The sequence below is a fragment of the Phoxinus phoxinus genome (assembly GCF_949152265.1).
Source record: "Phoxinus phoxinus genome assembly, chromosome: 25".
NCBI classification, from domain to species: Eukaryota; Metazoa; Chordata; class Actinopteri; order Cypriniformes; family Leuciscidae; genus Phoxinus; species Phoxinus phoxinus.
Genome location: NC_136900.1, coordinates 11,741,454 through 11,759,673, shown reverse-complemented (window position 1 = coordinate 11,759,673; position 18,220 = coordinate 11,741,454). Strand labels below are relative to the sequence as shown.

At 37.9% G+C, this 18,220-nt stretch overlaps 1 protein-coding gene across 1 annotated transcript; it reads left to right on the top strand.

Annotated features, from left to right (window-relative positions):
* Window positions 1-418: 418 nt before the first annotated feature.
* Window positions 419-11,843, top strand: rhcgb (Rh family, C glycoprotein b). The gene is made up of 11 exons (XM_079603441.1): window positions 419-1,194; window positions 4,963-5,155; window positions 5,597-5,747; window positions 7,789-7,936; window positions 8,100-8,266; window positions 8,665-8,802; window positions 9,206-9,342; window positions 9,894-10,018; window positions 10,344-10,417; window positions 10,530-10,606; window positions 11,072-11,843. Exons 1-11 carry the CDS (start codon window positions 978-980, stop codon window positions 11,100-11,102), a joined length of 1,458 nt encoding a protein of 485 aa, XP_079459567.1. The 5' UTR covers window positions 419-977; the 3' UTR covers window positions 11,103-11,843.
* Window positions 11,844-18,220: the final 6,377 nt, after the last annotated feature.

Below are 18,220 nucleotides of genomic sequence, written 5' to 3'. Positions count from 1 at the left end.
AATGGGGATACTTACCTCCTTTAGCAAAATCCATCCATCCATCCATCAGATTCAGCAACAATTGCATGAGGAATCCCAGCAAAAACTAAATGTTTCTAAAAATGTTCTGTAAAATGTTTAAATAATTGAATTCATGTATGAAACAAAATCCAAGCATTGACATATCTACTTTTGAGGTAAGTTTGACAGCTGATAGCCAGTTCTACTATACTTATTTCCAAGCAAGCATTTTAACTACTTTTCACCAAAGATACACAAAATGCATGGCATTCATTTTCTATTAACAGAAAAACAGTTGCACATTTCCCCTAAATAAATCTAGCAAGATAGTTTGAGACCAAATGTTAATTTCTGGGTATTTATAAACATATAATTACAATAAATAAAATGGGGGGAAATGCTAGGTTCATTTCCTGTTAGATGAGTCAAACTTATCTAATAGTTCTCACCAGCGTAGAATTTAGTAGGGACGCTAGCGACATGTCACTGGTTCTCACAACAAATCACGTGAATTGTATCTTGTCAAAAATGTATACAATAATACTTTTAAAACGTCTTGTGAAACCGGAGTGTATGGAATTCAGGAAGTAGCACATTAGCTGTTAATTTAGAATGTACTTAGCCAAATAATTTCCCGCGCAAATTACGACATCAGTGCGATCAATGAGAAGTTTTTTACCCCGAATATCCGAATACACATAGGCTATCAGAATTTAACTGACTCCAAATTCCCCTGCAATAAAACAGACCTGTGCTTTAAAAATCAAACTCCAGAGCACCCTCAATTAGAAACATGTTGCATTACTTTGCAATCAGTCATCCTTAGACATTTCTCGCAAATGTTTGTTTTCTTTTCTGAGGAAGGGGGCGAGGAATGGAGATGCAGACACACCTCCCGCTCCCACTGTTTAAAAGTGACACTAATGCGCGTCCACGTCTCTTAACAACACCAGCAGTCCTCAGAACAACCTGCAGACATGGGGAACTGCACTGGAAACATGTGCGACCGGCCAAAGAACACTAACATTAAATTCAGTTTACCTGCCGTGTGTTTCGTCTGGCAGTTGTCGATGATTATTCTTTTTGGGGTGTTTGTGCGGTATGATGAGGAGTCAGACACGCACTGGGTTGACACCAAAAAGGAAAAAAATATCACAAGTGATATTGAGAATGACTTCTACTTCAGATATCCAAGTAAGTGCATCATTTTAAGATAAATATAAGAATCTATGATATATATTACCAATAACAAAAATGTGTGTATATATATAGGCTATATATACAAAATAATAACTTGTATTTTATTTATAATGGTTTGGTTAATGACGGGGGTTATTATGTATTTTATATTTACCATCGGCCTGTCCGTCTTTCTTAAAAATCCAACAAATGCATCACTGTTCATTGATTGTGGTATTAATGTTTATCAGATGCTTCATCTCTGAGCTTATCTCTTGTCTTGAAAACATGCATACCTCCTTATGCACATGGGACCGTGGTACGGGGTTTGTTTGCTCTGATTATGTAAGGATCACTATCCATTGTCATCTTTTGAATCTTTGAAGGGGTGGTTGAATTTTTCAGTCATGTAGAGATCTTCAGTCTTCTGGTCAGACCATCCACTGTTCTCCAACTATCAATGTTTCAAGTGTTGGATGACAGGTGGTGTATGAACTCGGACACAAACTATTGTTTGCGGACCGATCAGATATCATTGGACATGTTTTGTCATGGCTGAGGTGTGACACTTCAGAAGTCTGTTGGAGTATTTAGAGTGATGATGATACGCTTAAGCTCATTTGTTAGCTGTGTGAGATTTGATACCACTTAAAGGGGTAGTTCACCCATAAAATTAAATTTCTGTCATTAATTACTCACTCTCATCGTGTTCAAACCCTGTAAGACTCTTGTTCATTTTCAAAACACAAATGAAGATCTTTTTGATACGCAACTACTACTTTGACGCTTCAAAAAGATCATATGATATTTTTGAACCGTCTGAAACTTCTAATATGAACTGAGAGGTTTAGTCCAAATTTTCTGAAGAGACTATATGATGAACCAATTGAATTTAGGCTTTTATACACACATAAATATTAATCCGCAAACATAAACCGAAGCTCAACCGAACCTGCTTGATGCGCGAGAATGAACCTCATTGGTTCTCGCAAAAGCTTGAATGTGCTGCGTAACACGAGAATGAACCTCATTGGTTCTTGCTGAAGCTCAAACTTGCTGCTTAACACGTGAATGAACCTCATTGGTTCTTGCTGAAGCTCAAATGTGCTGCGTAACATGAGAATGAACCTCATTGGTTCTTGCGGAAGCTCAAACGTGCTGCGTAACATAAGAATGAACCTCATTGGTTCTTGCGGAAGCTCAAACGTGCTGCGTAACACGAGAATGAACCTCATTGGTTCTTACGGAAGCGCAAACGTGCTGCGTAACACGAGAATGAACCTCATTGGTTCTTGCGGAAGCTCAAACGTGCTGCGTAACACGAGAATGAACCTCATTGGTTCTTGCGGAAGCTCAAACGTGCTGCGTAACATAAGAATGAACCTCATTTGTTCTTTTAGAAGCTCAAAGGTGCTGCGTAACACGAAAATGAACCCCATTGGTCCTTGCGGAAGCTCAAACGTGCTGCATAACACGAGAATGAACCTCATTTGTTCTTTTAGAAGCTCAAACGTGCTGCGTAACATGAGAATGAACCCCATTGGTTCTTGCGGAAGCTCAAACGTGCTGCGTAACACGAGAATGAACCCCATTGGTTCTTGCGGAAGCTCAAACGTGCTTTCTTAACACGAAAATTAACCTCATTGGTTCTTGTAGAAGCTCAAACATGCTGCGTAACACAAGAATGAACCTCATTGGCTCTTGCGGAAGCTCAAAAGTGCTGTGTAACACGAGAATGAACCTCATTGGCTCTTGCGGAAGCTCAAACGTGCTGCGTAACACAAGAATGAACCTCATTGGCTCTTGCGGAAGCTCAAACGTGCTGCGTAACACAAGAATGATCCTCATTGGTTCTTGTAGAAGCTCAAACGTGCTGCGTAACACGAGAATGAACCCCATTGGTTCTTGCGGAAGCTCAAACGTGCTGCTTAACACGAAAATGAACCTCATTGGTTCTTGCGGAAGCTCAAACGTGCTGCGTAACACAAGAATGATCCTCATTGGTTCTTGTAGAAGCTCAAACGTGCTGTGTAACACGAGAATGAACCTCATTGGTTCTTGTAGAAGCTCAAACGTGCTGCGTAACACAAGAATGATCCTCATTGGCTCTTGCGGAAGCTCAAACGTGCTGCGTAACACAAGAATGAACCTCATTGGTTCTTGCGGAAGCTCAAACGTGCTGTGTAACACGAGAATGAACCTCATTGGCTCTTGCGGAAGCTCAAACGTGCTGCGTAACACAAGAATGAACCTCATTGGTTCTTGCGGAAGCTCAAACGTGCTGCGTAACACAAGAATGAACCTCATTGGCTCTTGCGGAAGCTCAAACGTGCTGCATAACACAAGAGAGAACCTCATTGGTTCTTGCGGAAGCTCAAACGTGCTGCGTAACACGAGAATAAACCTCATTGGTTCTTCCAGAAGCTCAAACGTGCTGCGTAACAAGAATGCACCTCATTGGTTCTTGCGGAATCTCAAACGTGCTGCGTAACACGAGAATGAACCTCATTGGTTCTCGCACGGCAAGGGAACATGCTTGAGCTTTCGTTTACCACAACTGATGTATGCGTTGATTAATTTTTAGATGTGAATAAAAGCCTAAATTAAATCTGTTCATCATATAGAGTGATCGAGTCTCATCAGAAATTTTGGACTAAACCGCTCAATTCATTCATATTAGTTTTACGATCTCCTTATGAAGCGTCAAAGTGGTAGATGTGTAGATGTCAATGGAGGGACAGAAAGCTCTCAGATTTCATCAAAAAGCTCTTCACTTGTGTTCTGAAGATGAATAAAAGGGTTTGGAACCACAGGAGGGTGAGTAAATGAATGACAGAATTTTCACTTTTGGGTGAATCAACCCTTTAATGTTCCTGAAAACTAATGTATCACACCTTCTACATCCGAATTAACTTGAGTTACTTGGCACATAAAATGTCCATTGTGTATAAATACAGTCCAGACAACTTAGCAAGACTTTATCCAGGCAGCTTTTACTGTAGGAGTTCTGTTCTTCTTACACCAACCTGAAACCTAGAGTTTTGCATCTCCTGCATCATCGGTTGAGAAGGTTTTCAAGGTGAAGCTTCATGCCAGGCCAGAATGAAAGGACAACCTTGCTAAAAAAGCAAGAAGTGTTATCAGATTCTGGGAGAGATTTCACGGTAACGATAGCCTGCAGACTCTTTTTCTCTGTGGAAATAAGGGCTTGTTCCGAAACCACAGCACTGTCTGTTTTCATTAGCAGTTTTCTATGGTGTTACCAGCATCGAGATGTCCTTGTAGTGCATTTCTACCAGAACATCTTCACAGTAACCAGCCCAGCCTGGTCCTGTTCTGAGAAATTGAAGTATCGTTACTTTTCACCTCTGCCACACATAATCGAATTTGCTGCTCCTTTGACCTCGGTTATGTCACCAAAAGGCTCAGATTACAGTTTGTGACTTGCTAACACATATTTGTCCGTAGTCATCTGAGGGTGAATTAAGATACTTATAAAATGTTTTAACATCATAATTGATGTTAAGATGGTAATCTTTTATGTTACCGCTATATATTAGGAAGGAAATCATAATTTTTTTGTGTCCTTGGCATCAAGAAAAGGTTTGAAACCTGCTCTAAAGGACATCCGTCTTTATAGACCTAACCACCTAATATTGAGATGTTTTTCAATTCTGAATACGTTTACACCCTTGACAACACCTCTTTCTATTTGATTTCTCATGATCCTCGCTGTGGTTTTGATTGACTGAATTGGAAATATTTTCTTTGTTTTCCCTGCAGGTTTTCAGGATGTTCATGTCATGATCTTCGTAGGCTTTGGGTTTCTCATGACCTTCCTGAAGCGCTATAGCTTCGGCGCCGTCGGGTTCAACTTCCTGATTGCGGCTTTCGGCATCCAGTGGGCTCTCCTGATGCAAGGCTGGTTCCATTCTCTGGACCCAGTTGATGGAAAGATCAAGATCGGGATAGAAAGGTATGTTCTCTTTTGTGAGTTATTACAGTTGCCAAGGGGTCCAAAAAAGTTTGATTTAAAACCAGATACATTTATACTCTCCTATAATTAATACTGACATCTAAATCTCTAAATGAGCTGATTTGTTTGGGGATTTATGTAGAAAAGCTGCAGTATTTGCATGTTAACCTAGTGTTGATAACTTTGAAGCACACCATAGACAAACCAGTTTGCAGGTGTCACTAAATGATTTGTTTTGCATTTAAACAGTAATTAGAAAAACAGCCGGACCAAACTGGAAAGTGAATGATCCTATTATGCAGATGCAGGCGCCACTGTTTATTTTGTAATCAGCACTGTTTGCTACTTTGTATGAAGGACATGAAAAAGTTATAAAAGTGCCAAATTTATGATCATCTAACACTTCACACAAATGTCTGAAGCGATGTCCCCTGTGTTCAGCTTGATCAATGCAGATTTCTGTGTGGCGGGGTGTCTGATCGCCTACGGGGCCGTGCTGGGGAAGGTCAGTCCCGTGCAGCTGTTGGTGATGACGCTGTTCGGGGTCACGCTGTTCGCTGTTGAAGAGAACATCATCCTGAGCGTCCTTCGTGTGAGTCTGATCTCTAGGCTGTCAAAGATAATGTGCACCTAAGATAGTATTAAAATGTTTTAACATAAATAAAGTGTTCTATACATTTACAATCACTGTAGTGTTCATATGTTATATGTGTGTGTGTGTGTGTGTGTATGTACATGTATGCATGCATACACGCATATATATATAGTCCCCTCCAAAAGTATTGGAACAGTGAGGCCAATTCATTTATTTGTTCTGCAGACTGAAACCATTTGGGTTTGACATCAAAAAATGAATATGAGACAAGAGATCAACATTTCAGCTTTTATTTCCAGGTATTTACATTTAGATCTGATACACAACTTAGAAGATATAAACTTTTGTTTAAACCCACCCATTGCTCATGCGACAAAGTATTGGAACAGATTAACTTAAAATAGATTAAAGTGAATAAGACTTAAAATTTAGTTGCAAATCTTTTGCTTGCAATAACTGCATAAAGCCTGTGACCCATTGACATCACCAAACTTTTGCAATCTTCTTTTGTAATGCTTTTCCAAGCTTCTTTCAGTTGTTGTTTGTTTTGGGGGGTTACTACCTTTAGTCTCTTTTTTAGCGGGTAAAATGCATGCTCTATAGGGTTTAAGTCTGAAGATTGACTGGGCCAGTCTAAACCTTCCATTTCTTGCCCTTGATGAATTCCTTTGTTGTTTTGGCACTGTCTTGGGTCATTATCTTGTTGCATGATGAAGGATCTCCCAATCAGTTTGGTTGAATGTTTCTGTAAATTGGCAGACAAAATGTTTCTGTACACTTCTGATATCATTTTGCTGCTGCCATCATGTGTTCCATCATCAATAAAGATGAATGAGCCCGTCCCAGAAGAAGCCATGCAAGCCCAAGCCATGACATTACCTCCAGCGTGTTTCACAGATGGGCTCGAAGCCTCTGTACTTTTGTTCATGAAGTCTTCTGGGAACAGTAGATTGAGATACCTTCACTCCAGCCCTCTGGAGGTTGTTGCTGATGTCACTAACAGTTGTTTTAGGGTCTTTCTTTACAGCTCTCACAATCATTCTGTCATCAACTGCTGATGTTTTCCTTGGTCTACCCATTCGAGGTCTGGTACTTAGTACACCAGTGGTTTCTTTCTTCCTCAGGACATTCCAAATGGTTGTACTGGCTATGGCCAATGTTTGTGCAATGGCTCTGATTGATTTTCCATTTTCTCTCAGCTTCACAATTGCTTGTTTTTCGCCCATAGACAGCTCTCTGGTTTTCATGTTGGTTACACGTCTAATTATAAATGTAGTCTGCACAGGCAAAACCCAAATCTGAAACTGAGCGCAGACATTCAGTGCTATTTATTGTTTGAATAATCAATGAAACAGGACACACTAGGGCAACAAAACACACCTGTCAGTCACATGTTCCAATACTTTTGGTCGCATGAGCAATGGGTGGGTTCAAACAAAAGGTTATATCTTCTAAGTTGTGTATCAGATCTAAATGTAAATACCTGGAAATAAAAGCTGAAATGTTGATCTCTTGTCTCATATTATTTTTTTGATGTCTAACCCAAATGGTTTAAGTCTACAGAACAAATAAATGAATTGGCCTTACTGTTCCAATACTTTTGGAGGGGACTGTATATATATATATATATATATATTTATTAGGGGTGTAACGATACTCTCATGTCATGATTCGATACATATCACAATACTGCACCCACGATACAATATTATTACAATACTCCAAGACCTATGGTAAAAGGTTAACAAAATTTTTACTGTTGATTAAAATACTGGTAACATAAGACATTTGGCATTATCAGGACCCACAAATATTTCCCCATTGCATTAACAACAATATATAAAGCAGTTTAAAATAGTACTGACACTAAAATTTTTTTATTTTGGGTTAACTATACAAAATACATATTGTCACTATCCATGATAAATATTGTTGCATTTTTCTATTGCGATATATTGTTACACCCCTAATATATGTATATACATATATACATGCATATATATACATATATATTGATCAATGATTCAATCCCTGTTAGGTCAAAGATGCTGGCGGCTCCATGGTGATCCACACTTTCGGAGCTTATTATGGTCTGTCCATTTCATGGGTTTTGTATCGACCTGATTTGGATAAGAGCAAACACATGAACGGGTCCGTCTACCACTCGGACGTGTTCGCCATGATTGGTAAGAGTCTTGTTGAGCTTAAGCTTGCGTTATATTTTAGGATTAAACGTGAATCGTTTTGGAAACTGAAAGGACTACTGGTTATTCTGTGCGGCTTGAACTAAAGCTTGCTTTATTGAAGGCTCGGATAGTGTTTACATGATCATTCTGGTGTCTTGTGCAGGAACCCTCTTCCTGTGGATGTTCTGGCCAAGTTTCAACTCTGCCATTGCTGATCATGGAGACGGTCAGCACAGAGCTGCCATCAACACATACCTGGCCTTGGCCTCCACCGTCCTCACGGCGGTCGCCATCTCCAGCCTGTTTGAGAAAACCGGGAAACTAGACATGGTGAGCATCCTTTATTATTATTTTGTCATTGAAAATTTCTTAAAAATGGTGTTAAAATATTGTCTCATCAACATCATGTATTGAATCGTCTCGTGAGCCAAGTGTATCGTCACACCCTTAACTATTGCTATTAATGAATTAGTTTTTTATTATCCAGTAAATGCAATGACAGGACAAGTCTTGGGATATTATTGGTGGTTGACCAACACATTTCTATGATTGTCCAGTCAGTAATGCATATGCAGTGCTGGAAGTGGGCCTGTATCGGCAGTTCTGTATATAAATCCCTCGCTTTTTCTTGCTTACTGACACTTCTTCTCACGTGTTTTTCCCCCACTTCACGCTCTGTGCTTATGTGAATTTTAAGAGGTTAAAATGCCATGTTTTCCTCCTTCCAGGTCCACATCCAGAACTCCACGCTGGCGGGCGGAGTTGCCGTGGGAACAGCAGCTGAGTTTATGCTCATGCCATACGGTTCTTTGATTGTGGGTTTCTTCTGTGGCATTATTTCCACGATGGGTTACATTTATATTTCGGTGAGTCTTACCTGTCAGATGAATCATTCCAGTTATTTATTCGATCAAGAACATTGTGACAGTAAAAGCTTTGCAGAAATTGTCTTTTGTTAGAGGGATACTTACTCACAAGTTGTTCCAAACCTGTATAATGTCTTTCTTCTGCTGAACACAAAAGATATTTTGAAGATTGTCGGTGACAAACAGTTGACGGTGTCCATAGACATCCATAGTATGGAGAAAAAATTACTATGGAAGTCAATGGGGACCAGAAACTGTTTGGTCACTGACATTCTTCAAAATCTCATCTTTTGTGTTCAGCAGAAGAAAAAACTCATACAGGTCTGGAACAACTTGAGGGTTCGTAAATGACAGAATTTTCATCTTTAATTGCATAAATCTCTCATTTGTCTCTGCTCCTCAGCCGTTCCTGGAGGAGAAGCTGAAGATTCAGGACACGTGTGGAATCCATAACCTGCACGCTATGCCAGGCGTCATTGGAGGAATCGTGGGCGCCATCTCAGCCGCTGCCGCCACCACCACCGTTTATGGAGAGTTAGGGTCAGTAAACAATAAAAGAAAACAATATTATGCATTTCATGTAAGATATAATTTTCGGATTGCATTAAAAAAAAAAACTTTGCATAATAATAATACTAATTTTCTTAGTAGTATTTACTATTAATCCTATTTATTATAATTAAATAATAACTGTTTATTATTATTATAAAAAAATAGTACTTAATATTAATAATGTGATGTATTATTATTAAATAATTAATATTGTTAATTATTGATATTATTATAAAAAAAATTGTACTTAAAAAATAATAATTAAATAACAATTAATATTGTTAAATGTTGATAGTATTATAATTAACAATAGTATTTAATACTAATATTAATGTCACTAATTATAGTTTCATAATATACAAGAACTACAATTATTAGTAGCAGTACTAGTATTTTTTTATTCTATTACATAATGTTAATATTGGTACTAAGTAGTAATATTAATAATTTATTATTAGTAGTTTTATTACAAAAAAATATTAATATTGTGCCCAGTTAGTTAACTGCTAAAATAATATGACTATATTTGTCCATTTCAGGCTGGAAAACACGTTTGACTTTACGGGAGCTATTGCGAAGCGTGTGCCCACTGTGCAGGGAGGATACCAGGCAGCCGGACTCTGCGTGGCCTTGTGTTTTGGAATCGGAGGCGGTATATTAGTTGGTAAGAGTCTTTTGAGAGATGAATCTATTTTAAGTGCATATTGTGATGGATTCTCATTGTGTGCCGCAGTGCAATACTTTACAATACTTCTGAAAAGCCTGCGGATCTGAAGGGCTTTTGTTGCGATTGTTTGTTGCGTCGTGGCACAGGTGTGGTGCTTGTAACATGAAAACTAGAGAGGACAGTGTAGGATGACATTTTGGTAGTCAGTCTACAAATACACCTGATCTTCAGCTAACGTGAACAGACAGGCGTATTAGATTTCAGTTTGTAATGGAAATGTCACATTTATCATGTTGTGACAGCTGTATTGTTCCACCAACAGGACTGGTTCTGAAGCTGCCCATCTGGGGTGATCCTGCAGATGAAAACTGCTTTGAGGACGAGATCTATTGGGAGGTCAGACAATTGTTTTTTCTTTGAAATGTTTACAGAGAAATTGTTTTACTTATAACTATCTATCTATAAATATGTTTTAAAAAAATGTTGTTGTTGTATCACTTCGTTGCAGGTTCCAGAGGATGAAGAAAGTGTTCCTCCCATCCTGACCTACAACAACCACATGATCCCCAACAAACATGCAAACATGTGAGTACAGAAATAAAACTGAGCCCAACTTTAAAATGGGACATGCCTTCAGTTACTATTTCTTCAGTTGGTGGTTTGTTTATGGGAATTCTAGAGTAAAATTATATCTGGTATCCAATAACAATTTCTTGTCATACATAAAGTATCCACCAGAGGGCATATGAAAATGCAATGCATCCATAGTAGCCACTGAATTGAAAATGCACAGTGAATTAATACATAAATTAGTAATACTTGTAGTTATCTTTATCAATAATAATAATAATTATTATTATTATTTAAATTTAAGTTACATTTACTTTTTTGAAAGAAAGATAACTTGGATGCATCATGCATAGTATTTCTATGCTGCCATCTCAGATCATGTGATCTCTCCACCACAAGATGGCGCTTGATGACAGCGTTTTGTTTCGCACCAGCAAAATTAAACTGAAAGCTGAAAGTAACACGTGGTTTCTCATACAGGACAGAGACAAACTTCGCGGAGCAGCATTAACACATGGCATCAGATGAAACCTCTTCCTGCTGCTTGCCCTGAAGACAATACTCGCTACCGGCCAAAAATGAGAAAGAAGCCATGCACAGAGCCACAATATTTATGAAACCGAGAATGCATTTATTTTTATCCAGTTTGCAGATCCAAATAACTACTGAATATATTTGCATATCAAAAAGATTATCAGATTAATCAGAATTATAAAAATTAAAAAAGGGGATGATTCCAGATTAATGTGACTTTCCTGTGAATGCGTTCAGAGAAAATGTGACCAAAAACCCACAACCTCTAAACCTCCAAGCTGTTAGATTTTTAATGAAATAAATTTTACTGTTGTTAATTTTTAGTCATTATGATGTAATTATTTTGTTTTATAAGATTACAAAATTGTTTGTCTTAATATTGTAGGTGAGAAACCACACGTTGTATTCACATAAAATCAAAAATCTATAATCTTTTATTTATAGACTCAATGATTTGCATGTCCATGTCAATCAGCATGCCTGCATAACATCTCTAAATCAAATATTTGTCATTTTCTTAATGCTTTAACAAATTTGACAAAACAGTGGCAACAAGTGCAATATCTGTATGTAAATATTCCTACATGTTTTTCCTGCATCTAATGTAACATTTAATTTGTTTTGACCTTTCGGTGTGTTATCTTTATTGTAAGATTGTAATATATGTATTAAACCTTTCACTGTCTAATACCAGATAAAATGATTGAAGTGATTCTTACCTGAGGTTAATGTGCTTCTTTTTTCCCTCTACAATTACACACTCATTCGTAACTCGTAAAAAAAAAAAATGAATGAAATATAGCACATTAGAAAAATAAAAATAGTATGCCCACTGGTCTTCAAACATTTAATTTTGTCCTGTATTGTGATGTGCTCATTAAAGGGTTAGTTCACCCAAAAATTTAAAATCTGTCATGAATTACTCACCCTCATGTTGTTCCAAAGCTGTAAGACCTTGGTTCATCATGAAGAGAAGAAATTACTGAATAAAGTCGATATTTTTTTTATTTTTTTTTGGCGCACAAAAAGTATTCTCGTCGCTTCATAAAATTAAGGTTGAACCACTGTAGTCGTATGGACTATTTTAACGATGTCTTTCCTGCCTTACTGGGCCTTCAAAGTGTTAATGAGTGACTCCTGAGCCACTGGATTTCATCAAAAATATCTTAATGTGTGTTCCGGAAGATGAACGAAGGTCTTGGAACAACATGAGGGGGTGAGTAATTAATGACAGAATTTGAATTTTTGGGTGAGCTATCCCTTTAAGGCTATCGAAAGGACCCAAAACACCGAAACCTCACAGCACACTCCCAGAATCTGTATGGCGCGTTTCCACTAAATTAGCCTAGCGTGGAGCAGAGCGAGCGTTTTCACTTCATAGAAGTGTAGCTTCACGAGCTTACAGCTCAACTTCCACTGGAATTAATTGAAAACACTCGCTCTTCTCCGTGCCAATGGACACGCTAATATGGCCGTTGAAATTAAACGCGCGTGCTCACCATGGTGCTCACGCATTAGTAAGCTAGCCTATGAATCTGGCGGTAGATCAGGCGTCCAAAATAACAACAACGTATAAAATAATGAACTTTCAACAAAACATTCAGGGAATTTAGAACGTTCTGATGAAATCGTATAGGCCTAGAAATAGGTTTGAGAATTTTTTGGCGTAAAGGTTCTTTAAAATTGAGTCAAGAACCCCAAAATTGACAATATAGAACCCCACTGAACAGTTTACAAATGTTAATTGTTAAAGAACGTGCACTTGTTGAAATATGCTATAGTTTCGCCCACTGAGCACTAAAGGAAAAATATTCTGCTGTGTAAACTTAGTTTGGACCCTTTTGAGGATTCCAGTCCTTTTTGGCCAGTGACCATCTTGATGTCCCTAGTAGACTCACGGTGGGGTGAAAGGTCATGACCTTTGCTTGTCTGGGGTCGATTGGTTGATGTCAGAGGTGATGATGCCACATGTTTGTCTCATTAAACACAAGACCAAACACATATGTGGATGTTGGAGGTCAAAGGGCAGAGGAATGTAGACATTTGAAATTCAAACAACATAGTATATTATTATTATTATTATTCAAAAAATTGAGCAGAATATTAGTATGATTTCTGAAGGATCATGTGACACTGGAGTAAGACTGGAGTAATGAAGCTGAAAATACAACTTTGCATCACATGAATGAATTACATTTTGAATTCTATTAAAATAGAAAACAGTTATTTTAATTAGAAAAAATATTAAAAAATTATTTTTAACTGTATTTTTGATTAAATGCATGCAGCCTTGGTGAGCATAATAACCCTCTTTCAAAAACTTTTTAAAAATGTTTTTATTTTATTAAATGTGGAAAATGTGGTATTTGAAATGAATGAAACTAACAACAGGCCAAAGTTTGGAGAATTGAATGAATTTGTTTCTCGTTTTGAAATGTTTTGATCAGAAGGTTTATTCTCAAATGTTTAAATTATTTTTGTAGACACATATAGGCTAAAATAATTATACAGTTATAAACTTTTTAAAAAAAGAAAGAAAAAAAACGTTTTTTTTTGTTTTTAAAGAGATGAAGAAGATAAGTTATTAAAGGAAAAAAGCCAACAAATGCCCAGCACATGTCAACTCTTCCCTGAAGTTGGTCACTACACAATTCTCGTTCCATTTTGTGTCGTTTCACAGTTTCAAACACGGTAAAACATTTCATCAAACTGTCTTCCTGTCTGTATGAACGCAAGCCTTTAATTTCCCCTCTCTGGGAAGTCAGCATGTGACATACTTAGATCTTCGCTCCCATCTCGTCAAAAGACGCGAAGAACAAACAAACGTCCCAATTAACTGCTTCGGGATCCTGCGGAGGGAAGCGGGAAACCCCCTCCTTTCTATTTGCACTCACACACCCCTTCTCAGCATTCAGGGCCCTCGCTCTTATTCTCTCGTCCCTGCAGGCCTTTCGCGGCTAATGTATATTCATTTACCACTTAAAGGACGGACACAGCACCCTGTTAAAACTAAATCAAGCTCCATTCATGACATGATCCTTTTCGCCAGGCTCAAAGGGCCCCGGTCTCAGGGGGGCCGTGACCCTGAAGACGCAGAGAAGGGTAGAGCGAGGGAGGGCAGGGTTTGATCCTATAGCCCCCTAAAAAAGACAGCAGTGTCTGCCTCGATGTGATTAAGCCGACCAATGGCGGACACGGCGAGCCCGACGGCGGGAACTTAGAGGAGGCGTGCTGGAGATTAAAATATATCACGCCCATTCAGAGGCGATGGGATAAAGGAATAAAGGAGCGTTATAGGAGGGAATGAAGGGATAGTGGGACGAGGTCTTTTCATGGCTGATGACTGATTGCCCGTCTTTTGATTGACAGCCAGTGTGGAGCTGAAGGGTGGGAAAGTTCTGGGTGGGGTTGATGTTGAGCTGTGAGAAATGAAGGTTAGGACATTGTGTGCGTGTGTGTGTGTGTGTGTGTGTGTGTGTGAGAGAGAGAGAGAGAGAGAGAGAGAGAGAGAGAGAGAGAGAGAGAGAGAGAGAGAGAGAGAGAAGAGAGGCTTTGGTGAGAATCTCCACGCTGGTAAATTAACCGTGACTGTTACAGAGGCTCAGTAGCACGCTGGATATTACAAATAAACGTTTTACCAAAATTAGAAAGGATAATGTGGAATTAAACATGTTGAGATGCTCAAACCACACATTAAAACATGTATGTATATATATATATATATATATATATATATATATATATATATATATATATATATATATATATATATATAAGCAGTGTTCATAAAATGTGATAGGCCTAGTTAACTACAACAATGTGAATTTGAGGAGGAACTGACTTCCAATAAAAATCATGCTGACACAAGCTGGTTAAGGGGCGTTTTCAACTAAAAACTGAAAACTTTGAATGTGTTTTGGCCGTTCATTTACACAACAATGCCGTTTTGGGGGCCTGAAAATGAAATCAAACATTTGAAAACTGTTTTTAAAATGTACGGTTTTGAAAACGGTAGCGCTATTGTCTCCTTGTATACAAAATAGCAAATTTGTGAAAACGGTGATGTCCTGCGCATAGGCTAGGTGCGTAGTGTTTCTTTACAAAGTGACATCGCCATCTACTGGCCTGGCATGAATAATACAGCATTTTTAGTCGTTTTCGCGGATCCATGTGAACAGGATCATTTTGACTATGTTGTCGTCTTTACGCGAAACATGCAAAGGAAAATCTTTTCCATTTTAAGTAGTAGGCTACATCGTTGTCGTTTAAACGTACCCAAAAAATCATTGCAAAAATGGATCAGAAAAGTTCTGTGCGACTTTAGGGGCTGTTTACACTTTTTATGTGTTTTTTGGCCATTCATCTACACGACAACGATGTTTTGGGGGCCTGAAAATGCAAGCGTTTGAAAACGGGATTCAAAGTGCAAGTTTTGGAAACGATACCGTTATCGCCTCCGTGTAAACTACAAAAAAGCGAATTTGTGAAAACGGTGATGTCATGTGCATGCAAATCACGTGTTCAGTCTATAGCCGTGTCCTGTTTTTTTACAAATTGACATCGTCATCTACTGGCCTGGCATAAATAACACCGTATTTTTAGTCGTTTTCACAAATTTGTTTGGACAACGTTGTTGTCTGTACATGAAAACGCAAAGGAAAACCGTTTCCATTTTTATATTACATCGTTGTCGTGTAAACATAGCCTTAATGTCCAAATACTTGTTGGAGTGCCTTGATGTATAGATTCGTAATGGAAATGTGTACTTGTTATTTATTTAGCTTTGCGTTTAACGTTTTAATCGTACAATTAAAATATTTTCCACTGTATTTCTGCTGGTCTAACGTGTAACCCAGTAAGATTGTGAGGTCATGAGTGTTTCTGTGTCTACACTCATAAACCAGCCTGTAAATCCACACACAGCTCCATAAACACGTTTACAAAGCCGCCAAACTGTCCTTCCCTGTCTTCGGTCTAAGACCTTCGTTTGAATTCTAGTTTCATTGAGGAATCTGTAAGTATTATGGGATGTTGGTGTAAATCTCATTCAGTAAAAGCAGCAGTGAAACCTTTTCCTGATTGCTGGCCCGTGTTAGGATGCAGCTCTTCAGTAAAAAATACCTGATTAGCGTTCGTTTTATCAGAGATTTTTTCTTTGGTTTCTAGTGATGGTCCTGTATATCGACCAGCCTGATTAATTGCCAATATTTGAGTATTTTGAGCTCCAAAAGCATCAGCTGATAACATTCATCCAATCAGAACCAGTATTTTCAGCATCACTCCAGTCTTCAGTGTCACATGATCCTTCAGAAATCTGAATTTTGCTGCTCAAGAAACATTTTCTTATTATCAATGCTGAAACCAGTTGTGCTGCTTCATATTTTAGTGAAAACCGTGAAGCATTGAATAGAAAGTTTAAAATAAATCTTTTGTGGCATTATAAATGTCTTTACTGTCACTGTTGATCAATTTAATGTATCTTTGCTGAATGAAAGGATTCATTTCTGAATATTATTATCTACACTTTAGATTGTGGCTTGAAGTTTCTTAGCAAGAATATATGTTTAAGAAGTGAGATGCCACTGATCTCATAAGCTGAGGTGTTCCTGCTTGATTTATTTATTTATTTGTACAATGACCTCCTTCTGAACCCCCACCTGTCATAATTGGCGACCCGCCGCCGGCTGTGCGCCTCGCACACTCCAGGTATCCGGTGACTCAAAGGGTCGGTGAGTGCCCCTGTCAGCACACCGCGGTGAGGAACAAGAGATTAACCCTAATCCAATCCACTCAATCCTTCTCCTGCGTTCCTCTCGCTGTTCCTTCAACCTGGAGGAGGAGCCGTGGCTTTCAGGTCAGCGCTGGAATCCCTGGCCTGAATAGAAGCCCACCAGGGAAAAAAGCCCGGTGAATACGGCTGGTTGGCTTCTGAATGGCTCTCTGCGACAAAGGGTCTCTTTCACAGGATAAATGAGGAGGATGCCACTGCAGATGTCTGAGACGTCTCTGTTAGCGTTTGACTGGCGTGAGACTGCACGCCCGGCTCCTCGGCACCTGTCTGAGAGTGTGTTGAGTCCTCTGACCTGAAGATGTGTGGAGGCCATGTTTCCCCTCTGTGAGATCTCATCACACACACACATCGGCCTGGGCATCACCTGTGTAATGTGTGGCAAGACTCTTGCCTTGATGATCCCAAACTTTTCTGAAAGCACAGTCACATTAGGTTTAGTAGAAGGAGATACTTTGTTTCAACATTGCATTGGTAGCACTTTATTTTACAGTCCGGTTCCCCATGTACATTCTATGCACTTATTACAGTAATTACAGTAACTGATAGGTACTAACCCTGAACCTACATTTAAACCTAAACTTAACCCCTGTGACCTTGTATTACACAGTGTTTTCTTATAAGTACGCGTACTGTAAAATAAAATGCAATATATTATATTTGCAATGTATGTGTATTCTGCATTCAGTATTGCATTTAATATTTATGGCTTGAATGTTTTTGTTTTTGTATCTTTAGTACATTTTTAATAGATAATCAACCAAGCTGAAGGGGAATGCTTTGGTAGTTCTGAACAACTAATAGGAGTTTAAAATGTAGGCCTATTATTTATAAATAATAATAAGTATGCTAAAGAACAGTAGACTACAAGCGCCACTAATAATAATTATGATAATAATAAGAGATTAAAAAAAATTCTACTTAAAATATCAAAATACTATGTTTTGATATGTAATAATAACATGATGTAATAATAATAACAACATAGATTTTAATTAACATAAAATAATAATTTATTACATTTGTTTCAAATAATCATTTATAGATATAATTTTTTTCTTAATGTCAAAACCCTCAGATAAATGTAAAAGTAATAACAACAATTTAGAAACATTCATTTAAAAATGTTAAATTTTTTTACTTAATGTTTTAATATTAAAACATTCAGATAATTTAATACTACTACTAATAATAATATTAATATATAAATATTGATTTTTAAAATTAACCTTCTTTCTTTTTAAAAAATTGTCGATATCTTATAAATGTAATAATAATTCATAAATATCAAAAAATAGAATATTACA